Genomic DNA, 26,731 nt, shown 5'->3' with positions numbered 1-26,731 from the left:
TATTAGCCTTAGAGTAAGGGAAGCACAACTCGGGAAATGAGAGCATCCGAGGAGCATGTGAATGCTATGTATATTTATTTTTAATGATCTTTAATGTTATTCATCGTTTTTTTGTGGCTCTTTTTTTTTAAGTATTGGTTCAGGCACCGTTTAGGCACCGGTACCGTTTTAAAAGTATCGATTTGGCACCGGTATCGTATAAAACCCAATCGATACCCAACCCTAGTGAGAACGGGGCAAATAATCCATAAATAGAGACAGTTCCTTGCGCAATACTATGTTTTGACCTCAAACTACATCAATTTTGATGTTTGCATCACATAACCTGTTCATATGTATGGCTTTTCAGATGTAGTAAACTTGCTTGGTAGCCCACCTGATACAGCATTGCACTTGCGATGTGGAGTCCTGGAGTATGACTCCCATGAAACTCGAGGCACGAGACACCACAAAAGAGCTCAGTAGAAAGCGCCGTTATACAACAACAACAAGTGAAATTGAAAATGAATTGCTGAAGTCAATCAGTGATGTTACAGTTGACTGGTTTGCGTTCCGTGTCTTGTGTGCCTTAACCTGATTAATCTCCAATGCAATTTGCTCTGGGGTAAAATGCACAATTACATGCCGTGCAAGTTGAATGCTCTTGTATAAATCAAATGAAATGGATATTAATTTGTTTTTTAAACACACTTTAATGCCATATTCTGTTTCTTTATAGGGAGACAGAGAGACATTTGAAAATTACTATAGGAAGCAAAGAAAAAAGCAAGCAAGACTAGTACTGCAGCCTCAGTCTAACATGGTTTGTATTCTTTGATCTTTGAACAATCCTGTCCGTTTTATTTGTTTTTATATTTTTTAATTGCATGTGTTTCACTCCAGCACGAGACAGTGGAGGGCTACAGGAAGTACTTTAATCAGATTGTTGGGTAAGTTAAATCTGGATTTATTTGTGAAGTTATTTATGTGCAGGGCAGTAAGTCTATTTTCTCATCTACAGAGTCGATGTACTTCAAGTAATGCCATCTCCCATCATGCTTTGCAGGTTCTTTGTGGTGGAGGATCACATATTACACGCCACCCAAGGCCTAGTGACCAGAGCCTTCACAGACGAGCTGTGGAACATGGCCCTGTCCAAAATCATTGCAGTGCTCCGCACACACTCCGTGAGTCCCGCACACACACTCGTCCCAACTGAGTCCGAGCACTGCGGGGGATGCATAAGGAGTCTCATGCAAGGATTTGACATCCCCCCTCTCTTTCTCTCTCCGTTGTGCTCTGGCCCGAGTCTCTTTTTTGTGATTGAAAGTTAGCTAGCAGTGGGAGAGAGCAGGCTTGACCCCTTTGTTCGGGCCGCAGGACTCAGGCTGTGAGCTTCAGCCGCAGGGTATTTGCATAATCCCTCACTGATTTACAACTGACTGGCCCTCCAAACACACTCTCAGCCCCAGCAGTTTAGAATATTCACAGTTAATCTGCTGTTATTGTTGCAATCTGTCCTCATTAGACCCAACTGACCTCTCCATTAGATCAGATTGAATGGATCGCCACTGAAAGGGCTCACCAGGAAATGCTTCCAATTATCATTCCAAATGCCTTGTTTTGAAAATAAACTTCACTGAAAGACACAACTAAAGCCCTCTTAGCTCCTGAGCTGCCTGTGCTGAAAAAAAACTGGTGTAGGATTAACTTTGAAACGATTTTCATTCAAAAATTCGAGTAAATTTTGCAAATAATTGCAGAGAAACAGCAAGTAACACAATGACATTTTTAAGTAGAAATACAGATTTTTTTTTTTTCTTGTAAAATGTACTCCAGTAATCTTTGTTCTATGTACAACTTCGGGGGAAAAAATTACAATGTGAAAGAAAAAAAATAAGATTTTTGTCTTATTGGAGTCATTTGTACAGTCATTTAAATTGATCATTTCCAAGACTTGATACCCGACACCAGAAATCTCTATAAAAAAAAATTAAAATCTTAATAGTAATAATTAAAGATGTAAAATTGAAAAGTTAAATACATAATTTTCAGGCTGCAACTATACACTCACAAAAGAATTTTTCTTAATTTTTCTTTTTATTAAACAAAACAAAAAAAAAGACTAAAATGATGTTATATTAAAATATTACAAAATATATTAGTTTAAAAAAATCATGTTTGTATGTCATGAGGAACTGCTTGAATATATTTGTTTTCTTGAAGCAACCACTATAATATTGCCGTTATTGTGCTATATTTCAAAATAATATTTTAATGAGTAATTTTAATAATTTGTTTTTTTTATGTTAATTTAATTTGGATTGTATTAACCGTTGTTATCTTCCTTGTTTATTTACTTATGTTAAACAAGTTCCAATTTTATTAGATATTGCGTAATTATATTATTTAAATAAAAAGTAAATAAACAATACACCTAAATATGAATTATATAAATATGCATTATGAATATTATAAATAATAATAATAATAGAAAGATTATTTAAAATAATAATATATTTTTTAAATAATATCATTATTTAAATGTATTTAAACAATTACATCATAACACATATAACATTATCAATAATTTAAAGTAATGACATGTAAATAGTACCCCATGAAAATATTCTAAGGTCTTTTGTTTTGTTCCTGTTTCAGGGGTTAGATATCCATGTGTGTGTGTTTGTGTTCTCGTTCACATGCTTGTCAATGAAGTACATCATGTCCTGAAGTGTGGAGTGACGGCGTGTGTTGCAGCCTGACCAGTGCTTATTTAACCGTGTGATTTACGCACTCACTCCCCGCGTCTGAGAGGCAGGCCACTGCGCCCTATCTAAATGTTTAACAAGAGAATCACACTAGTGCAAGGGGCTGTAAATCAAACCTGCAGCTCCTGTACAACCACCCTCACTATCAAACCCCACCAACCTGGAAGAGACTCGTCTGGCTCATGGTTAAAAGCTCTGGAGATCTTTGCGGATGCTATAGCTGCTGCCAGTCGTATGTTAATGTTGATAGTGGTTTCTTTGAAAGTGTTAGGATAAACTCACATCTGCAGTGCGCCGTAAATCATTAACTAGTTAAACACTCATCCGTAATTGATTGGGAACTGCATTAGTTTGGCAAAAACTGGGGCAGCAACATGTTTCTATTGGACTTTTTATTTAATAATAGAATTTTCCAAAATCTAATTAACTTTTTTTTTAAATTTTAAACAAGTTCCAATTTAGGTAAGTAAACAAGAAAGATAATAAAAATCTAATTAACATAAAAAAACAAATAAACATTAAAATATTATTATAAAATATAGCACAATAACTGCATATTATAATGGTTATAGTATTCTTTATGGTTTTAATTACCTAATGAAGTAGTGTGTATTAACAGAGGGTGATAAAACGTTTATCAAGACATTAACTTGGAGTTAGTCAATTTTTCTGGAATTCTCAATTTATTTATTTATTTATTTTTTTAAATGATGTAATGAAGTGTGTTTGAACACTTCACATCACAGATCCTCAGGGATTGGAGTGGTGCCGCACGGTGCCGTGGGGTTTCATACAGCAGTGGGTGGGCAGGCCTGTGTGCTCAGACATTGACTAATCCTGTCAGTCATCACTCCCCTGCCTGGGTCAAGCACTGCTCTCTCCTATTTAACCTCATGGACAGGCCTCCTCCATCAGCGGCGGGGGAGGGCCGGACGGCCTCATTTAGATGCTAATGTAACCTAAAGACTCATTAAGACACAAGTGTATTTGATCATTGAGTGACTGGCTGTGAGTTACCCATTTAGAGGGAAATGCTGAACCTAAACTAATCTGGTCCACAGAAATGTGATTCAGTGAATCTTGGATGTTCTGTTTGAATCAATGGATAACACAAGGTTTTATAGTGCAGTTGTAGGGGTGAATCGATTGAAAGAATGTCATATTTCACACCAAAATTAAAGAAAGAAAGAAAATATATTTTGTGACTGGCTGTGAGTTACCCATTTAGAGGGAAATGCTGAACCTAAACTAATCTGGTCCACAGAAATGTGATTCAGTGAATCTTGGATGTTCTGTTTGAATCAATGGATAACACAAGGTTTTATAGTGCAGTTGTAGGGGTGAATCGATTGAAAGAATGTCTGGCTCATATTTCACACCAAAATTAAAGAAAGAAAGAAAATATATTTTGCAATAAGACCATTAAGATGCGTTTTGCATTGCATTGCACACACACACACACACACACATATATACATATATATATATATATATATATATACTTTTAGTATTGTTGTCCTTCTTATCATTATTGTTGATTTTTTTTAACCCACTAGTCTTACTGCAATGATCCTGACCTGGTCCTAGAACTGAAGAACCTGATAGTTATATTTGCAGACACTTTACAGGTATTCTTCAACCATGTTTTGTTTAAAGCATATCCATGTTGCTTTCCAATTACGTTTTGTTCTATTAATATTTATATTAAACATTAATGTCAAGATATTGTATGTTGTACATTTTATAGACTTGGGCTATAGTTTATGCTGCTTACTCACTGTAATTGCATTGGTTTTGTAGGGTTATGGCTTCCCTGTGAACAGACTTTTTGACCTTTTGTTTGAGGTTAGAGATCAGTACAATGAAACATTGCTCAAGAAATGGGCCCTGGTGTTCAGGTGAGCTGAACTACAACTGCATTGATGCTGATGGAAGTGAATTAATGTGGGTAGTTTCTGCGTTATACTGTAACATCTGTGTTTCCTTTGCTGAAACAGGGATATTTTTGAGCAGGACAACTACAGCCCCATTCCAGTGGAAAATGAAGAGGAGTATAAGGCCGTGGTCAGTCGCTTCCCCTTCCATGATGCAGAGATTGAAAAGGTTGGTCAGACACTCGCTGGTGCTCAAATTTTGGAATAATTTAAATTTATTTTATGTCTTTGAAAGACGTCTTTTATGCTAATGTTGTAAAACATTATTACAATTTAAACAAACTGTTTTCTATTTTAATATATGTTAAAATTTAATTTATTCCTGTGATGGCAAAGCTGAATTCTCAGCAGCCATTAATCCAGTAATTCAGAAATCAGTCTAATATGCTGATGGATATATATATATATATATATATATATATATATATATATACCAGTGTGATTCACAAGTAAACAACATGATTCACAAAAGCATGTGTAAGTATTTCTCGGAAAATGGGTTGTGAATGTCTCTTCCTATTGACTGCACATGAATCACCTTTTATTGTCTTTCTTGTTTATTAAACAGCAACAATTTCCAAAGAAGCTGCCCATGTCCCAGTCAGTGCCTCAAATCTACTCTCAAGTGAAGGAGTTTATTTACGCCAGCTTGAAGTTCTCAGAGTCACTCCATCGCAGGTGAACACAATCCCCAGCACACATGAATCTACATCAGCACACATTTTGCAATTTTCAATCTCATCTATCCAGTATGCTTATTCTTGTTCAGAACAAAATGCAAATATTAATCGGAAATCAGAGTTGGATGCAGAATCACTCTTGTTAGCAAAGCAACCAAATAGAAGAGATCTAGAAACCGAATTTGTCACTCATCTCTTGTCAGTATGGGCTTGTGGAGCTGTTATCGTGACATGACCTTCTCCATGGGAAGCACTCATTTACGGGTCTGGACTGTCTTAAAAAACAACCACCCTCCCCTCCACCTCCAGCCATCTCTTCTGCCAATATTTGTTCTCTTTAAGCTCTGTGGCATTCGGCTGGTCGTTGTGAGGGGTCTGTGTTGTGCTTGCCACTGGCACCCCAAATTCTTTCCCAGAGGGTTAGAAGTGCACATAGCCGGAGGATTTTACCTCCCACTGTCCCTCCGAGGCGAGTAGCCACTGTTGGTCAGCAGTAGAGATTAGTGGTTGAGCAGTGTATCGCTGATGTTGATATATATCAGCCAATATGTGTGTTTTTTTTAATGATTGCATTGGCTGATCATTTTTTTCAGTTTGCTCAATATGTGTCGAAAGTAAGACTTTTTTTTATTTTGGCAATGCTGAGAATGTCAGTGCCTGAGTTCCCATTCTCCATCTTTAGTGTATTGTCTTTAACTTTTTATTATAATCTTATAACTTATTAGACAGAACAAAGAAAGTAAATGGTACATGAAAAAGTATTATTGAATTTACCTTTATATAATAAAAAGGCAAGCACTATAATACTTTCTCATATGTGACCCTGGAGCACAAAACCAGTCTTAAGTCGCTGGGGTATATTTGTAGCAATAGCCAAAAATACATTGTATGGGTCCAAATTATTGATTTTTCTTTTATGCCAAAAATCATTAGGATATTAAGTAAAGATTATGTTCCATGAAGATATTTTGTAAATTTCCTACTGTAAATATATTAAAACTTAATTTTTGATTAGTAATATGCATTGCTAAGAACTTCATTTGGACAAATTTAAAGGCGATTTTCTCAATATTTTGATTTTTTTGCACCCTCAGATTCCAGATTTTCAAATAGTTGTAACTCGGCCAAATATTGTCCTATCCTAACAAACCATACATCAATGGAAAGCTTATTTATTCGATTGAGATTTATACCCTTATGACTGGTTTTGTGGTCCAGGGTCACATATGCTGTTGGCATTCAGCAAATATACATTATATGTTATATCTCAGAAATATTTGATGCCACATATCCTGCAAACTTATTGAATCCAACTTTTAGATCCTCTAAAGTATGCACTGCGTCATATTCAGTGTATACTGTATATAAAAAATGTAGAGAAAATATGGTTTACTGTACACTACACACTAGGGGTGGAACAGTTCAACTTACTCATGGTTCGGTTTGTATCACAGTTTAAGAGTCACGGTTTCGGTGCGGTTCGGTATGTGCTATGTTTAGGGAAACTGTTGTTGTAATGTATTGGGAAGCCAGAATGCGCATCCATCAACAGAAACATATATTAGCCGAACCCTGTTTGTTTTTCGTGTTATTTATAGCAAACCACATTACAGATGCGTTGTCAGATTTAAGTAGAACCGCGGTCCTAGCGCGTGCCGAACCGTGTGTGGAGAACCGTACGGTTCGATTTTTTCCCGCGAACCGTTCCACCCCTAGTACACACAGACTAGATTTTTTAAAGTTCAAATTATTTTTTCCATTTTCAAATAATTTCTAATTTAGTAAATATTATGTTAAAAGGTAAATTTCACTGCAACATGTTATTTACTTTTTACTTTTACGTTTTATTTATCTTAATAGTGTCATCTTTCAAATATTTTTCTTCATATTGAAACACATTTTGAAATCATTTCTGATTTAGTAAATGTTATGTCAAATAAATAGAAATGTCGTTGCAACCTGTGTTATTATCTATAAATTGAATAGAGTGATATCAAATATCAAATCAAATTTTCATATTGATTCCTTTTCAAATGAATTCTAATTTTGCAGAAATTATGAAAAAGAAATATACATTTGCAAAATATGTTATTTACTTTTTTTTAATTGAATAGTGTGATATCGTATCCACTTTTTTTTCCCCAATAGTGATTAATTTTCAAACTATTTCTAGTTTAGAAATCATTTCAGAAATCAGTCTTAATACGCTGATGGATATTCTTTCCCCGAAAGCCATTTTGGCCAATTAATTGAAATAATTAGTGCCTTGTATGGTGTCAGAATAGTCTCAGAATTAATATATTTACTAAATGTGATTCATAAGTGAACAACATGATTCACAAATGCAACTGTAAGTGTTTATTAGACAATATTATGTAAAATAAATTTAATTGCAGCATTTGTTATTGTTTAAATTGAATGGAGTGATATATATTGGCCGTCAAAAAATGCATATCGCTCCAGTATCTTCTCATTGCTCCTTTTCGGCCGAAGCGGTGCAGTGGCCAAGCCAGCGCTCGCCCAGACATTTCCACAGACTACCAGCCAAACTGCTTTTGCTTTGAGCAGCTAGAAGAGTGTGAGGAGACCCACATGAGGCTGTCAGAGCACTTATGATCTAACATAGTCTTTTCCCCTCCTGTCCCTCCACTAATCAATGCAAACGACTGCAGATTTCACACTCCTCTCTAATGGTTTCTTTGTTATTTAAGCAAGCGATAATGAGCGACCTCTGCACCTCTTCATGGAGCGTTTCCCACCTGATCACTCCCTCCTAATCAACACCTCACACTGAGACACACCGTCCCCAACCGCAAAATCAACACCAACCAGCAGTGTCCTGTAAACACTCACACCTTACAAGCGTGCTTGGCAGCAGTAGGGCTAGCTGTGGACCCAGTCAGTACTAATGAGTGCAGACAGCAAGCATGCTATGCTTGGTTAAAGAGATAGTACACCCAAAAAATGGAAATTCTGTCATCATTTACTCACCAAGTGTTTTTGTCCATACAATTAAAGTCAAAGGGGTCCAATGTTGTCCAATGCAAAATTATTTTGCTTTCCGGAAAAGAAAGATAATTTTGGGAGCATAATGTACCAAAAGTAGAGATGCAAATACATTTTTTAACGTTTCTTAGTGGCTCAGTTTTTTTCAAAACAATGTAGCTTTCCGCTAACAAGCTAATTTTTCTGGCAAATAGCAGTGGAGCACAATAACTGCCACACTGCTACACTGTTTTTGATTGTTTTTTCTCTCTTGCTCAAGTAATGTCATGTTACATGTCTTCTTGGCAAATAAATAAATGGACATGAAATATTGTTCTGAATTAAAATGACTTGTGACTTAAAAACTAGCATAGCATAGGAAATAGGTGACCTGGTACAATTTTTTTGTCATTATATACAACATTGTTCAACAGAAGAATGCAACTGACCAATCAGAATCATGTATTCCACATATCTGTAATAAATTGAAATAAGTATAGTAGGGCTGCACGATAAATCGCATGCGATATTTAACGCGCATCTGGTCAGAAAGCCGGTTCTGTAATCAGCGGTAAATCTCCATCACATGCGTGCTTTCACATTGAGCAGCATTAACTACACAGAGCCGTTGTTCACTGACGAGCTGCGCAAAAAATTGCGCAAATATGAACGTGGTTTTGCGCAGCTCGTCAGTGAACAACGGCTCTGTGTATTTAATGCTGCTCAATGTGAAAGCACGCATGTGATGGAGATTTACCGCTGATTATACGTGTTAAATATCGCATGCGATTTATCGTGCAGCCCTAAAGTATAGTCATTCTATAATTTAAAAGGTAAATGTCATGTCTATTGATGATAATAAATTTTCCCCAAAAATCTACTTTATAAAAATCATAATTTATCCAAGGGAAAGCATATTATAATCTCACACAAATACTTTGTGCATCCTGTGTTTCATTCTTGAAATAGCCATGATGTCCCCTAAATGACATCCCGTTAAATGAAAATTAAATTTTAAAAAAAGCTACAGTGAACATTATCTATATTGACATTTTTTTTAAAGTCTAAATACTACAGAAAAAATACGTGTTTTTGAAATTCAGTTTAAATGTTCTTTAAAAAGTGTCCTTTTCTTGTCAGGAGTCAAGGAGTATAATAATTGACCGTCAATTATGTTGAGTTCATTGTTATGGTGTGCAATATTTTTTAATGATTGCACTTCAAATAAATAATCAGATTTAAGGTTGACCTGGTCAAGAAAATAATGTGGTTGTCCAGACAAAGCATTTTTTATGATCATTTAACCTTCTATGTATCAGAGGAAATTTGAGTATGTATGTGCATGAGCTATCTGTGCAATAGTTAACAATTTGTCCTGTCTACTGTGTTACGTGTATATAATATAAAATATATAATCTGAAACAAATAGTATTTTATTGAGAAAGCATATTGTTTTTGTACTTTTTTGAGATGTACTCTTCTAAATTTTTGTATGAGACAAAATTAAAAATATAAGCATATTTCTTGGTTAACTTGTATTTCAGCTCAACTGAGATTGACGACATGCTCCGTAAATCCACCAACCTGCTGCTGACGAGGACGCTGAGCAGCTGCTTACAAAATCTCATCAAAAAGCCACACATAGGATTAACTGAGGTAACGTTAATGTGACGAACCACCTCCTTCTGTCTGCGAAGCTCAGTTCGAAAATCTGTTTCTGTTATGTTTTTCAGCTAGTTCAAATTATCATCAACACCACCCATTTAGAGCATGCGTGTAAATACCTGGAGGATTTTATCACCAACATCACCAATGTTTCCCCGGAAACCGTTCACACCACAAGACTCTACGGGCTTTCCACCTTCAAGGTAAAAGTCATTCACAGACATGTTCTTTAATTACACATTTCACTCGGCTGTACAACCGCCATGGGCACACTATGATCAGAGATCAGCCGACTGGAGCGGTTCCCTCAGAGCAAAGCTGGCATCGACAGCACAGGACAGGAGCCGCCTCAGGCTTCACCAACTCCATACAGAGCTTGTTTTGATGCCACTTTGTTAAATGTATCTAAACAGAGGTATTATCGGGTAGCCTCTTTCTGAGTCATTAAACATGCAGCAGCATGTTAGCATTGCTCAAGTTTGATTACAATGCATTCACCCCCACCTCATTCCACATTTTGTTGTTTTACAATGTGAAATTGCATTTGATAAGGATTTTTTTTAACCATTTAAGATCCACCACGTTTACCATTTGATATGCATAAAAAAATATTTTTAACTGTAGCATGAAATGTTAGCATAGATGACAGAGGTGTTATCGGGTGACCTCTTTTTCAATCATTAAACACTCAGAAGCATGGTTGCATTGCTCAAGTTTGAATACAATGCATTGCATAAGTATTTACCCCCGCCCTTTTTCGCATTTTGTTGTTCTTGGATCTTGGAATTGCATTTGATAGATAATTATTACCATTTGAGATCCGCAAAATTTTTACCATCTGATGTCCATGCAAATTATGTTTGATTGTTGCATGAATATTTAGTGGTTGCAACATTTATTGCTTCAATTGGAAATTGATTGCCAGTGCAACCAGGAATTTTCCACATTTTGCTGTTTTTGAATCTTGATTTGCATTTGATAGGAAATTCTTACCATGTAATATGCAAAAAATGCTTGTCATTTGATATGCATGTGAATATTTTTGATTGTAGTGTGAAAAATAAAAATAACCGACATGCATTGGTTGCAAAATTTGTTTCAGTGCTGTTTAAACGCATCCCAGGATTCAATTGGCAATTGGTTGTACCAATGTTTGTACACTTCTGGGAGGAAGGAATTTTCCAAATGTTGTTGTTTTACAACTTGGAATTGCATTTGATAGGGAAATTTTACTTTACATTTTTTTATTTAATTTGCATGAGAACTTAAACAAAAAAGCAGACATTTATTGGATGCAACATTTATCGTTTCAATACATCCCAGGAATCATTTAGCAGTTGGTTGTACCACAGTTTGTACACTTTTGGAAAAATTTGAATGCATGGTTTGCTATTTTTAGGACGCCAGACACGCAGCTGAAGGAGAAATATACACCAAACTCAACCAGAAGATTGATGAATTCATTCAGCTGGCTGATTATGAATGGGGCATGGCAGAGTCGGACGGCAGGGCCAGCGGCTACCTCATGGACCTCATTAACTTCCTGCGTAGCACCTTCCAGGTCTTCACGCACCTTCCGGTAAGTTCCACACCATCCTATTCATACGCAGTCTCGCCATGATTTTGTGATCATTCTTCACCCGTGGGTTCATGTAATGTGCGTTATTGCATGTGTGGCGTCAATCAGTGTTGCATTTATAGGTGTTTAGTTGGTCACACCTTGGCGGAAGTTCTAGGAGCCCTTCAGAATAATACATTTTCTAGATTATGCCCCTCTTTTGACTTTCCACTGTTAGGTGTAAATCAATATGTAAGTGCACAGGAATGTTGTGTTTGGTGTTATAGGTGTCATTACACAAACATAAGACGTCCGTTCCCAAAACCAATCAAATCTCTGTCTATTCCTGTACATAATCAACACTGATAACTCCCAACCCATCCATTCACTGAGAACGATACAGCTTGCTTGCGTTTCTCTTCAGCTGCCCTGTCCTCTTAAACAAATTACTTTAACCTCCAGTTTAAGTTGGTTATGCTTTGGTTTCTCAACAATGTAACATCTTTCCTGTAAGTGAATGTATTCTTCGATTTATTTTCTGCCAGGCATGCTTGGTTTTCTGATTTTCCTTTGTCTGTCCATTTATTATCGCTATACTTTCTTTCCCTGTCCGTGTTTTATTTTCTTGGTGTTTCCACTCAGAATAACAACAATGATCATGCTGCAATGTCGGTAAGTAGACTCTCTTCGAACCCTAGAGGAGGAAGAGAAAATTAATTTACAAGCAAAAAAAAAAAGAAAGAAAGACATTAAAACTGCATGTTCATGTCAGCTCTGTGGACTTGCTGCCAGTCTTGTTTTGCTTCCCTTTTCACATGTAATGCAGAATGTAAACCAGATCGATTGGCATGCTGCCCCTGATTGTCTGACCACGCAGAACACGCGTGCCATTCTTATGAGATTCACTAGCACTAGTCACAAGCATTTAAAGGGACAATTCACCCAAAAATAAAATTCTCTCACCTCATGTCATTCCCAACCTGTGTGACTGACTGACTTTCTTCAGATCGTTTCACATTGTTTCATTTAAATTTTTGCGTGATCTATCTCTTAAATAGTCTCAATAATGAGTGTCTCTCAATTCAGAATGCTGCTTTATTAATGCTGCATAATGACACATTCTTTCTAACCTACTACCTAGTTGCAGTATACAGTAGCATACAGCAGTATGTCATTGTATGTCAAGTATACTCAGATGTTACATAATCTGTATGTTAGCGCAGCTAACTCACTTCACACCAGTTCATTTTATATAAGCTGACTTAGTATAAACAGGCCATTAAAAATTGTATTGGCTGAAAGAGATGCGAGCACAAAAAAGGGTTTTAGAACATAACCATTCAGCTCATGTTTTAATGAAACCTGCACATTTTTCTAACATAATGGGATGAGACAAAAGGGAAGCCATTTTTATTAATCGCTATTTCCGGTTCGGTTTGTATTTCTGGTGTTGTGATGTGTCCCTCCCTCAGTCAAAACTCATTGGTCCAATAGTCCACATCAGTGTTATTTTAGTATCATGGAGAAACTGTTATAGTTGATATTTATATTTTGAATTAGTTTTTATTTTTATATTTTCAGTTTCCATTTTAAGTTGTAGTAATTTAGTAATCAAATTAAACTAATTGAAACCGAGAAATGTTGCCTTGGAAGCTAGGTGGTGAAAATATATAAAAATATTTTTTAATATAGATTTTTTTATATTTTATTCCCATTAACAATCATTTTATTTCAAGTAACAATTTTATTTATTTATTTTTTTTATTAAATATAATAACCTGTGCCTCTTGCCTGGTTAGGACTTATATTTGTGGTGCAACATTTAATTATTATTTTTTTGTGTGCAAAGTAGTTACATTTATATATAAGCATCTTTTTAAGAGTGGAATAGAAATTAAAACAAATTTTGGTCTCGGAGAGCATCTCAAAGATTTTTAAATGTGATGAATTTTTAGGGGGCTGCTTTTATAGTCCTGATTTTCAAAATATTTTGTTATTTCTAGAAATAAAATGTCCATGCATTCTGAACTTATTGGCTTTGTGTTTTTTAATTATGCATATGCTTGTTAAACAGGATTGGTTGTTCAGTGTGGTGCTGGAGTGTTTTATGTTGCTTACAGATGAAATAAGTGAAAAATGTAGTCTTGTTTATAGCAAACTGTGATGTGTCTAATGAATATCAACACTGATAACATGATAATGACAGGGGTGTTCTTTTGCGAAGAGCTTTGTTTGCTTTTTTTTTTGCTTTGGATAGAATAATCAAATGTAATTGTTTATTCATTTCTTTGCTAGTTGTCAGCATGTACTGGTGGAGCAGCTGTTGCATGAGTTTTGTGTGTTTTCGAGTGTTTGGCGTCTGGTATTGCCAGGTTTAACTGGTCTTTTATCTTTTTCCTCTTTACAACCCTGCTCCTTATGAGCGTGTCGGCTTGCATGAACGTCTGCTGTAGATATGAGACTAGATGTTACCGTGTGTTTGTGTCTGAATTGAAATCCATCAGATGGTGGATTTTCAAGAGCTGGAAAACCTTTGTCATCTCCATTTTGCGTCATAACTTCCACTGATTTAGATTTTAGGTGTTAAGGATGGTTTTATAAATTATGGTTACATATTTGGAAGTGAATCAACATACACTTCCAAAATTATCTCTGTGCTTATTACTTTCATACATTCACCCAAAAGTAGTTCACCTTTTCTGTCATTATTTACTCACCCTCATGTTGCTCCAAACCCATGTTTTTCTGTCCTCGGTGGAACAATAAAGAGGACTTTTTTAAAGAATAACCAGGCTGATTTTTTATAAATTCATTGAATGTGAATGGTGACTGGAGCTGCCAAGTTCTAAAATGACACAAAAAGCAACAGAAGTATCAAGAATGACAACTAGAATTTCAGTCTGTTCATCACACAAAGCTAAATTATGATATGAGACAGTCCAGAAGATCAGAAGACTTAAAATATAGAGTATGAATCTTATGGACCACTTATATTCTCTTTTTTAGTTTAGTTTAGTTTTTTAGACCCATTCACATTCACTTGAAATATATGGAAATGAGCAGTCATGCTACAGTGAACAAAATTATTTTACAAAATTTCGGGAAAAAAAGATTATTGTAGTGTTTTTATTTACTATTTCAGTATTTCTACATCAATCTTTCATGTTTCATTCAGTGCGTTCCTCGCTGTTTATTTGTAATCTTTAGTGAAATTTACTTGCAATTTTTTGTGAAATTCACTTTAAAGTAAATCCTACACCAAATGTTTTTCTGTGTGTGTATATATATATATATATATTAGTATAGTGGATTTTGCTTTTTTTTTCTCTTCCAGATTTGTGCAGCCTAAAATTACCGCATTTGCTGCGTCTTTTCTCAAAATTTGCTGTGATATTTACATTTTTATGTTGTTTTGAAGTGAAAACACACCAATGATCATGATGTACTTTTGTAATTAGTGTTGGTGTTGGTTACAGTAAGATTACAATAAGCTGTTAATACTTCTATGCATAATTACTGAATTACTATGGTTCTGGTTTCACATGTACAAAGCAGTGGTGACACCAGCATAGAAATACTCATAATTCTGCTTTGCTGAAAATACAGACACAATAGCTTGCTCATTGTCACTGTGTCACAGAATCATTATGTAATCATTGACACTGATTATATACTATGCATTTAAAATTGTATAAAATTATATTTCATGTTTTTACAATTTAACAATTATATTGTCTGTGATTTATATTGTCTGAAATATTTAAAAAGTGCATATTCAGTAAAATAATGTTCTTATTTAAAATCGAATCTGAGTTACTGGAGAAATCAGGCATTATGCAGACAATACACATTGATTCATTAGTTTGGACTCTGAATGTTTGTTTTTTTTTAGCTAATTTTTTATAAGAATAATACATAAGAAAAAATTCATATGGGCTTGGAGCAACATTTTAGGGTGAAACTGCTATTCTAAACTAGCCATTGCTTTATGTTCATAGAGTGGCACAGACCCTGATACTAACTTTGGTACTATGAATTCATTAAGATATTGAGATAGAAAAGCACTGATGCCGTGTGTGGCTGAGGACACCTGTAGTAACGGTTTGTTGGTGTGTTTGTGTGCCGTTCCTCAGGGTAAGGTGGCGCAGACGGCGTGTATGTCTTCCTGTAAACACCTGGCCACGTCACTGATGCAGATGCTGCTGGATACTGAGCTCAAACAGATCAGCATGGGAGCCATTCAGCAGTTTAACCTGGACGTTATGCAGTGTGAACGTGAGTAGTGCGTCTTTGATAATTTAACAATTGCATATTTACAATGCCACCTCCTTGTTCATTTCAATAGTCCACCCAGTAATGAAGCTTCTGTCATTAATGATCACCCTCTTGTCGTTTTTACATTGTTAGAAAAAGAGATTTGCGATAAAAATAAAGGCAGCTGTGGTTGGCAAAACTTTACCATAAAAGATACAGTAGCAACATTTCAGGTTTTAGGGATTAACCTTAAATTATAAAGTAAATAATACATATATTTCATTACCTGATATAAAGTTAATATACCAACCCACTTAAATACTAAAAACCTGTTTTGTACCTTTATAATACACTGAAAAACATAAAAAAAAAAAAAACAGGAGGTAAAGAGAAAGCCAAAGCTCATCAGCAAGCAGCAAGCTGAAGTAAATATTAATATGCGCACAGTGTCATACACACAAATACAAAGCACCATCATGTTAACACACATGACACAAAAAAAATAATGCAGTAAACATTAATTTGATATCATAAGATGTAACATAAAAACCATCAAATGTGAAGTATCCCACAGGGATTTCTGGCAATGTCAATTTACGTTTTTTCACTGTAAATTATAAGATGATTTGTTCTTTTTCTCTTCCAAAAACTAAAGTATTGTACTGTAAAATTACATAAAATATCCCATTAGATTTATTTACATTTTTCACCATGTAGACTAAAAGAACCTTTAACCAAACAGGCTTTTACAGTAGCATTTCTACAGTCTTCACCATTAAAATTATGATCATTTTTACAGTGTAGACCCTGTAAACTATAACAGTGGTCCATATGCTGTATTTTAAGTTTTCTGAAGCCATACAGTAGCTTTGTAAGCGAAGTATAAAATAATAGTCATCATTTATTGAATGCATCTTATCTGTTGTAAATCATTAATTAATTAATTCAATCAATCAAGAGTTTATTGTCATATGTACAGGAAACACAGTTACACCATGCAATGAAATTCTTACTCTGTGAATCCTCTAACAGCCAGAGACATACAAATAACCACAAAGACATATTATGAAGTTACTAGACCTTTTAGAAAATATGTCCATTCTGAAAGTTTGAGCATTACCATAAACCATTTCAAAGCGGAATATGGCTAATGCACTAATAGATAGGCATGTCAGGATTATGCTCTGTGAAGCGCAGCATGACGGTAGATGCATTCATGCAGCAGGTATTATTGATATTATCAGGTGTTCTCAGAAGCAGTTATCCGAGTTACACTCTTTCAAGGAACGTTCCTGATTACCCGCACTCCACCTGCTCTTGGAAATCCACACCTGCTCTGATATGAGCTGATATGGAACAGTTTAGAGCAACATTAATCGCTTATCCATTTGTACATTCATTCATCTTACATGTGCTGCATTTGCATGCATTGCCCACCCGTAGAAGGATATAGTTTATAGTTCTACCAAAAATGAAAATGCTGTTTCGAAGCCATATGACAAGACTGTTGTGTGTGGAACACAAAAGGAGATGTTTTATGAAAAAATTGAATCCTTTAATTCAGCAAGGGTGCGTTAAATTAAATTTAAAACAATTGACAGTAAAGATTATGGGACACTGTAGACTGGAGTAATGGCTGCTAAAAATTCAGCTTTGACATCACAGGAATAAATTACATTTGAAAATATATTGAAATAGAAGATGGTTATTTCAAATTGTAATAATATTTCACAATATTTCTGCTTTTACTGTATTTTTAATGAAATAAATGCAGCCTTGTTAAGCATAAGAGACTTTTTTTTTAAACATTAAAAAATCTTACCAACCTGGCAACCCCAAATGTTTGAACAGTAGTGTAAAGGGAATTCAGGTGGATGCTCTGGCTCCAAATATTTACATTTTTGGGGCCATTTCTATCTCTGATCATCTTCAATACTTCAGTTTTTCCGAGTACACCAAAGGTGTACAGCTGGTTATCACAACAGACAGGCTTATTGGTAGTTTTAAAAAATCGTATGCTATAATTATAGCAGGTGTTCTTTTTTTTTTAGTTATTCTCTTTGTTTTTGTGAAATGTAGAACCTGATCTCATTGGGGTTTCATCTCTGATAATCTCCCTGGGGAAGCCCATAAGCCTCTTTGATTCTGAATGGCACAATAGAGATGTCAGAGCACAGTCTTCATCAATAATGTTAAAATGTGGACAGCTCTTTGGTTCTATCATCGCATCTTCTGCTCCTCAGCCATGTAAGGTTTCAGTCATGCTACATCACTGTCAGCAGAAGTGTAAAGGCTGTGTGTGCGCATGCTCGTATCTGTGGCCTCAGGTTACAGATGTCTAGAGTTTGTGAGGGTCCAACCGCACAGGTACGCCAGGGAATGTCTGGCCCTTCTCTAAGGTCTGAATGGTGTTCGTCCCATTAGTGGCAGTTCATCTTACGCTAGTCAAAACACAGACAGTTAAGATGCACCCATAGGAATACTTATGTTGTGAGTTCACAGTCTGATTTGTCTGAATTTTGCTTGTAATTTATAGTGGGTCAGTGGATAGTTAACCGGGAAGTGCAGGAAAATAGAAGTCACATGCGTTTGGGATGTGATCAAGGTCATACATGCACTTTCATTCAGACTAAAACAGTAATCTGTCTTTTTAAAATGTTTAAAACACTTACTCCAACTGAAATCTTACCAGTCCAGTTTCTGTAGTCTGGCCTCATCCAGCATACATACACATTAATGGGACCACAAGTGGCCTTGGTGCATTTGATCTGAAGAACAGAGGTGACGTGCAACATGAATTTATTCCTTAAAATATTTAATTTTGCATCTTGTGTACTTGAAGACTGCAGCTCGACTATACTGTATATCCATTATAAGTGCACATGAACACATACTGACTGACTGACTGTTGCTTAATCTTAGGGCTCATGGTAGGTCTGTTATCATTAATGAAATCTCTGTGAGGAAAATGTCTTTGCTGGCTGCACAAACTTGAAACCAGTGTCGTTCACTGTCTGAACAGTACAAATGATTCTTCTCATAAACTGTTACACTTTATTGCGAAGCTCTCTGGAATACTTGATTCTTATGGTTGATCCAGCATTCAACAGTCAGAAATTTGTACAAAATGATAGCTAATCTGATTAACTGACAGATTTTCAGCATAGCTGAGCTAGTTTTTGCTCTCTCATATCACTCTGATAGATAGATGGATGGATGGATGGATGGATGGATGGATGGATTGATGGATGGAGAGATATATTAGTTAGTTGGGTTTGTTAGATAAATAGTTTTGATCATCTGGGTTTATAAAACCATTGAGTGAGTTAAGATCATCTAGTTTTAGGAAACCATAGATAGAGTTAGTTATGATCATCTGGTTTTAGAAAACCATAGAGTGAGTGAGTTAGTTAGTTATGATCATCTGGTTTTAGAAAACCATAGAGTGAGTGAGTTAGTTAGTTAGTTAGTTATGATCATCTGGTTTTAGAAAACCATAGAGTGAGTGAGTGAGTTAGTTAGTTAGTTAGTTATGATCATCTGGTTATTGAAAACCATAGAGAGTGAGTGAGTCAGTGAGTGAGTCAGTGAGTGAGTGAGTGAGTTAGTTAGTTAGTTAGTTATGATCATCTGGTTTTAGAAAACCATAGCGTGAGTGAGTGAGTGAGTGAGTGAGTTAGTTAGTTATGATAATCTGGTTTTAGAAAACCTGAGTGCGTGAGTGAGTTAGTTAGTTAGTTAGTTATGATCATCTGGTTATTGAAAACGTTTAATTAGGGTTGGAGCTAAACTCTGCAGGACACCGGCCCTCCAGGGCTGAGTTTAGAGACCCCTGGTTATGATCATCTGGTCTTAGAAAACCATAGATGCAGTGAGTGAGTTAGTCTTGATTTTCTGATTTTGGAAAACTGCAGGTCTAGATCAGTTAGTTAAATAGTTAGTTTTGATCATCTGGTTTTGGACAGCCATAGATAGTTAGTTAGGAAGGTCATCCTGCGTAAAACCTGTGCCAAATCCCTGTATGGATCATTCCTGTACGACCACTAATGGGAGCAGCCGCAGGAGAGAGTGAGTGTTAGTTAGTTAGTAGTCAGTCAGTCAGTGAAAACCTTATAGTGAGTCAGTCAGTCAGTGAAAACCTTATAGTGAGTCAGTCAGTCAGTGAAAACCTTATAGTGAGTCAGTCAGTCAGTGAAAACCTTATAGTGAGTCAGTCAGTCAGTGAAAACCTTATAGTGAGTCAGTCAGTCAGTGAAAACCTTATAGTGAGTCAGTCAGTCAGTGAAAACCTTATAGTGAGTCAGTCAGTCAGTGAAAACCTTATAGTGAGTGAGTGAGTGAGTTCTGGAGGGCCGGTGTCCTGCAGAGTTTAGCTACACCTTAGAAAACCATAGATGCAGTGAGTGAGTTAGTCTTGATTTTCTGATTTTGGAAAACTGCAGGTCTAGATCAGTTAGTTAAATAGTTAGTTTTGATCATCTGGTTTTGGACAGCCATAGATAGTTAGTTAGGAAGGGCATCCTGCGTAAAACCTGTGCCAAATCCCTGTATGGATCATTCCTGTACGACCACTAATGGGAGCAGCCGCAGGAGAGTGAGTGAGTTAGTTAGTTAGTTGGTTAGGTAGGTAAGTATTTTTGATCGTCTGGTTTTGGAAAACAGTGAGTCAAGTTTCAAATATACAGCAACACAAACTTGCTGTATATATTTGTCTGAACTGAGTTTGGGGGATGTAACTGAAATGTTTTAGGACAGCTTAGTGTTCGAAATTTTTGTCTCAGAAATGTAATAATAATAATAATAATAAATAGTAGATCAGTATGTTGGCTTTATCAAGCAACATATGGTATATGGTTAATGTTAACAAAAAACAGGGTAACAAAAATAATTTGTAAAGATTATTCAAGAGTTTGAACAACTAATTCAACTAATTGTTTTTTAAATAGTATTTTCCTGTTCTTTTCGCAGTGTTTGCCAGTTCAGAGCCCGTGCCAGGATTCCAGGGGGACACGCTGCAGTTGGCCTTCATTGACCTCCGACAGGTACAGACCTCTCTGCAGACATGACTATTCTTGATCCACAGTCCCTGTGAGTGAAGCTGAGGGGAAGGGTGGAGAACATACAGCATTAACAGGCACTAATGGATTATCCCAACCTGAACATGCTTACCTTCAGGAGGGGAAATCACTTAGTCGCAGTGGGGTTCATTATGCTATCAGGATTTCTTTCTTCGTTTGGTCCTGTTTTTTGTGCTGCTTGAAGTTTGAACTTTTAATCTGGGCCTGAGGTGCTTAAGGTGTAAAACCGAGGTCATGTCAAGGTTTCTTCTACAAAGGTATGTCATATAAGGAAGTATTATTAGGGTGTGGAGTTAATAATACTCTGTTTAAAATCCCTTTGGTTTCTAATACCTCTTTTTATGTTCAGCAGAAAGCTGAAAGTGTCTTCAAATCACACATGCTGCAGTATTACTTAAAAATTTTCAGCACGCTGTTGAAGAAAAATGACATTTCTGTCATCATTTACTCACCCTTTTGTCCTCACTTTATTTGTGTAGAACACAAGCTGTGTTTTCAAGATGTCCTGGCTGCTCTATTCCAAGTAATAAAAAATCAAAGGGGACTGGGACTGTCCAGCTCTTAAAGGGATAGTTCACCCAAAAATGAAAATCCTCATGTCGTTTCAGACCTATATAACTTGTTTTCTTCTGGAGAACACAAAAGAAGATAGTTTAGAAGAATGTTGGTAACCAAACAGTTATAGTGACCATTGACTTCCACTGTAAAGCATGAAATATCTTCTCAAAATATCTTTATAAAGAATCATAAAAGTAGACCACATGACTTAATTAGATGCCATTAACTTCAGGTTTTGTTTACAAAGTACGCAAATTTTGATTCCCATTTAAAGGGATAGTTCACCCAAAAATGAAAATTACCCCATGATTTACTCACTTTCTTCTTTCAGATAAATACAATCAGAGTTATATTAATAAATGTCCAATCTTAATAATGGCAGTGAATGGGGGTCGAGATTTGAAGCCCAATAAAGTGCATCCATCCATCATAAAAAGTTTTCTGTTTAATCAAAATATATTATAACTGTACATAAATAAATAAAAAAAAATAGAAAATACTAGTAAATGTGGACTTGCATCATCACAGTCCGTGAAATGGGTCCATTCTTCAGAAATTCACCTTTGGTATTCCATGGAAGAAAAGGAAGTGACATGTTTGGTATGACATGAGGGTGAGTAAATGATGACAGAATTTTATTTTTGGGTGCAATTTCAAACCACATGCTGAATCACATACACCACCTGTTCATGGGAAATGAAGAAACACGCAGCTCTGGCTTTATCTGCGTGCCACGCACCGGTCGGGGTGGCATCTCTCACCGTGTCACGACTGCGACCGCTCACCAAGACCTCTCAATTACCATTAGAGGGACGCCGCTTTGATCCTCACCTGGTTTATTTGAAGGATTTGATGACAGCTTCTCTCAAGTGCTCTCAGTGAGCTCTGGCTCCAATTCAGGCAGAGCGAGCTCGGACAAGGTCAGAGATAAGGAGAGCGGAGTGCTGGCCATCAGAATTTACCTATTCACCCCAATCCCCTGTGTAGATAACCTTCCCATCATGCATTACAACGCAGAGCTCTTATCGCAGTCCTACGTGGAGTAGATGCTTTTTTTTGGAGCATGTACCAACACCAAATAGAGAGGTCACAGTCTCCCTGCCAATCACGCAGCAGCTAATGGAGTGGCTCTTGTTTACTCTGTTGTGTTTTAAACGTTTTAAATTCTTGTTATCTGTTAGGTGATACTGTGCAGGGCTGCAGATGCTTGTACTAATACTGGTAAAAATTCATTTGTTCACATCACTTAAGAGAAACTTAAATGTCTGAAGGTACATTTCTGAACATGGCAAGTTTTCCTGTGTTCTTCACTTTCACCAGCATCGCGAGTAAGTATCTAAAAGTAGCGATGCTGCTAACTTGACTCCTTTTTTTTCAGTAGTATGACAATAGATCAGTTGTTCACGGTAATACAACTTTTCCAGTAGCTACTTTTTGCAACAATTAGCAATTAAAACAACATTTAAAACATGAAAAAAATTGCTGTGTTGCAAACTTAGGCAATAATGTCCTTATTCTTTCTTATATAGCATTAATTAAGGTATTCAGTTCTTTCTTTCTTTTTTACTTTTACTTGTATACTGTATGGTTTGAGCTACATGAATGCTTCATCATTAACACTACCATTCAAAACTTTGGGGTCGGTGAATGCTGGCCAATCAGAGCACACCTCGCTTTTCAGACCGATGAGCTTTGCAAAAATCGACGCGTTTCAGAAAGGCCAAATACACAAAATAATTTTTAGCAACATCATGTGACCCCTTTAAAAATGTTTTTGAAAGAAGTCTCTTATGCTCACCAAAGTTGCGTTTATTTGATCAAAAATACAGTAAATACAGTAATTTTTTGAAATATTATTACAGTTTCAAAAACTTTTTTCTATTTTCTAACTTTTTTCTATTTTTACATATTGTAAAATGTAATTTATTTCTTTGATTTCAAAGTGGAATTTTCAGCAGCCGTTACTGTGTCACAATCTTTCATAAATCATTCTAATATGCTGATTTGGTGCTCCGAGAAATGCACTTTAACTGGGATTGTAATAATCCTAATTAAGTGCACACAAATAATGTTATAATGTCTGATTAGTGAATTAAAAACCTTTTTCATGATTTATAAGAATCTTACATATTGCTTTAATATTTTTTGTCATATTATTTGATTCTTTTAAATATTTATGTATTTATTTTTGAAATTCTACAACGTTTTTTTCATCTTCAAGTTAGATTTTGTATCCTAGATTTTCAGTGTGGTCTGGGACTTTTGGATCCCACCGTTTATCGAATATTCATCAAGATCTCATTCATAACAGTCCAAACTAGTCATTAGTTGGGTATCCAGGAAATGCATGAACTTATATCATGTATACCTTGAATGACAGTTAAATCTATTTTGGATAATTGATTTAGCTGTATCGCCCAGCCCAAGGTCTGCAAATATTGACATTTACGAGCACAGTCTTGTTGCCCATGATGCTCCGCAGGGTCTTGTTGTGTTTAGCAGCAATATTGTCCCAGCCCAGCAGGAGCAGCAAACAGCACTAAATAATGGTCCGAAAAACAGACCTCCTCAATACGGACCACATAGTAGGTGTGAAGTGCTATTAGCCCCCTGAACCCTCCTCTCCCGGCCCTCCATAATGAACGAGCCATCCAGGAATTGTCCCCCATTGATTGATATTGATTTGCATACATAGAGGTGAGTGATCTGGCCCTTCTCCAGCAAATTAAGTTCAATGTGTCCAGAGCTTTGCTTTGAATCAGAGTTGCCAAGTGGCAGGGAGTCCACTGACCAGAGCACCGTGGAGCCAGGATTAGCTCCTCTGTGGGTTATCTGGAGGTCACGGAGGGATTTCTCTTCCTTTTGCATTTAAAGTGCTCCCAGCTCCCCACTAACCCCCACCATTAGTGTATGACCTCACACACTTCTCTTTGGGCAACTTACGAATTAGTTAGTTATGATCAGGGTTCTTGCATAGAAAAAGTTAAAAATATATATATCTGGGAGTTTCCAGGATATTTATATATTTTTATTTTTATATTTTGTTTTATTTTAATTTTAGTTAAAGTTTTAGTAATTTTGTTGTGTGTTTTGTCATTTTTATATATAAAAACTATAGAACTATAAAAAATATTGTTTTAATTTTTATTTACGTTTTAGTTATTTTAGTTTCAGATTTAACTCAATTAAAATGAGAAATGTTGCTTTGGCAACTAATACATTTTGGGGGGGAAAAAGTATATTTTACTTAGTTATGATCAGGGTTCTTGCATAGAAAAAGTTAAAAATATATATATCTGGGAGCAGGCAGGATATTTATATATTTTTATTTTAATATTTTGTTTTATTTTAATTTTAGTTAAAGTTTTAGTAATTTTGTTGTGTGTTTTGTCATTTTTATATATAAAAACTATAGAACTATAAAAAATATTGTTTTAATTTTTATTTACTTTTTAGTTATTTTAGTTTCAGATTTAACTCAATTAAAATGAGAAATGTTGCTTTGGCAACTAATACATTTTGGGGGCGAAAAAGTATATTTTACTTTTTTTCAGTTAGTGTTTCTTTTATTTCAATTAATGAGAAGGTTTTTTATGGTTTTAGTTTTTGTTAACTATAACAACCCTGAATAAATCAAATATAAAAAATTTAGAGAATTTTTTTTCCACTTTATTCTCAGCTCTGCTATATTTTGTTGGCTTGAATTATGTATGCGTTCTCTGTGAAATTATATTTAATAATCTTTAGAAATCTATAATTTTATACATTAATTGGAAATTCTTTGGCCAAGAAGTGTGGCAGCCCTGATTATTAATTTTTACTGCTTATTTTATTTTTTTAATTTGTAACTCTCTTTGCATAAAATTGTATGCTTAATGAAAACAAATGCAAAATACACTTATTTTATTCTTCTTCAGTTTTGTTTTACTACCTGTTTTATTGGTTCTGGTTAAAGTAAAAAAAACTTTATGATTTAAACTTTATGAAGTTCTGGTTTTGAAACTGGTTGATTTTTTTTTGTGTGATTTTGATTGATTATGTGTACCATCTGTTTCCTGTGTTTCAGCTTCTAGATCTATTCATGGTGTGGGACTGGTCCACGTACCTGGCAGACTATGGCCAGCCCACCTCAAAGTACCTGCGGGTGAACCCCTCCACTGCGCTAGCACTTTTGGAGAAGTATGTATCGTTTGTCCTCCTTCCTTAAGCTCAATGCTAATATCAAACTCCGCTGAAATGGTTTAAGCTTCCTAGAGTGCTTTACAACAGTTACTTTTATAAATATGATGGTTATGATGTTGCCTTAGAAGGCAGCTGGTGGCTCACTAGTTCCGGAACAGAACCTCAAACATCAGTGAACAAAAGTTAGAGTGATTTGATCAATGGAGCTCTGCTTTGTCCTTTAAACCTGATATATAATCTTCGTCCTCTTTCTTTTTTTCTTACTTACCAATGCCAGAGTCAACAGAGGGTACGTAAATCCAACATGGATTTCTCTTTTCCCATAGTAATGTTATATACTGCATGAATAGACTCTTACATACATGTGAAATATCATTTATTTCATCATCATTTATTCATCCCGCACCCATTGCAGCATGCAATACTGTACAGAGTGGCTGAATAATAATATAATTTGAATAATTCACATATCATGATACATATGTCACGGATCACTATATCATTACTAATTCATGATTCTTACTGCAATGAAAAATGTCTGTTTGATACTCATATTTAAGTGTGTTTAGGATGCATATGCAGAATAGAATCAGCATATGATATAGCATATAAATCATGAAAAATATGCATTTACACTGTAATTGTTGTCATATTTTTTATATACATATATATATATATATATGTATGTAAAAATATTAGTTAAACATTCATTCAGGTAATGCATACAAAGCAGCATTTCTGTTTTTCATTTAAAGTTGAAATACAAAAATATCTAAAACTTGATAGAAACTATATAGAAATAAAAAACTAATAAAAACGATTAAACACAACAAAATTGCTAAAACGAAAAACAAAATACAAAATATAAACAAAAACATTATTAGTATTTAAATGATTCTAAAATAACACTGGTTTTATATAGACATAAAAAAACGAATAAAAATGATTAAACAGAGAACAAAATTGCTAAAACAAATGAAAATGAAAACGAAAAACGTTATTAGTATTTAAATGATTCTAAAATAACACTGGTTTTATACATAAATAAAAAAACGAAAATAAATAAACAAAGAAAAAAAATTCTAAA

The 26,731-nt window shown here is 35.3% G+C and overlaps 1 protein-coding gene across 6 annotated transcripts in view; it reads left to right on the top strand.

Moving 5' to 3' along the window:
• The window catches only part of LOC107739054 (exocyst complex component 6), a 63,803-nt gene that overhangs the window by 33,293 nt on the left and 3,779 nt on the right, over positions 1-26,731 (top strand). For 2 of the 6 annotated variants that reach the window (XM_016551025.1, XM_016551024.1), the window contains exons 9-23: positions 719-802; positions 883-929; positions 1,046-1,166; positions 4,307-4,378; positions 4,551-4,648; positions 4,748-4,853; positions 5,253-5,362; positions 9,894-10,005; positions 10,083-10,217; positions 11,414-11,593; positions 12,215-12,244; positions 15,706-15,847; positions 20,795-20,868; positions 25,529-25,641; positions 25,922-25,933. In XM_016551025.1, coding sequence (XP_016406511.1) covers positions 719-802; positions 883-929; positions 1,046-1,166; positions 4,307-4,378; positions 4,551-4,648; positions 4,748-4,853; positions 5,253-5,362; positions 9,894-10,005; positions 10,083-10,217; positions 11,414-11,593; positions 12,215-12,244; positions 15,706-15,847; positions 20,795-20,868; positions 25,529-25,641; positions 25,922-25,933 — 1,436 coding nt within the window. The remainder of the gene's footprint in view (positions 1-718; positions 803-882; positions 930-1,045; positions 1,167-4,306; positions 4,379-4,550; positions 4,649-4,747; positions 4,854-5,252; positions 5,363-9,893; positions 10,006-10,082; positions 10,218-11,413; positions 11,594-12,214; positions 12,245-15,705; positions 15,848-20,794; positions 20,869-25,528; positions 25,642-25,921; positions 25,934-26,731) is intronic. The other 4 variants (XM_016551029.1, XM_016551027.1, XM_016551026.1 and 1 more) reach the window with 3 other exon arrangements.

The sequence above is a fragment of the Sinocyclocheilus rhinocerous genome, unplaced genomic scaffold, assembly GCF_001515625.1.
Source record: "Sinocyclocheilus rhinocerous isolate Xijiao unplaced genomic scaffold, SAMN03320098_v1.1 scaffold1066, whole genome shotgun sequence".
Lineage (NCBI taxonomy): Eukaryota > Metazoa > Chordata > Actinopteri > Cypriniformes > Cyprinidae > Sinocyclocheilus > Sinocyclocheilus rhinocerous.
Note: the sequence above shows the minus strand (reverse complement) of the source record. Positions and strands in the feature narration are given on the sequence as shown.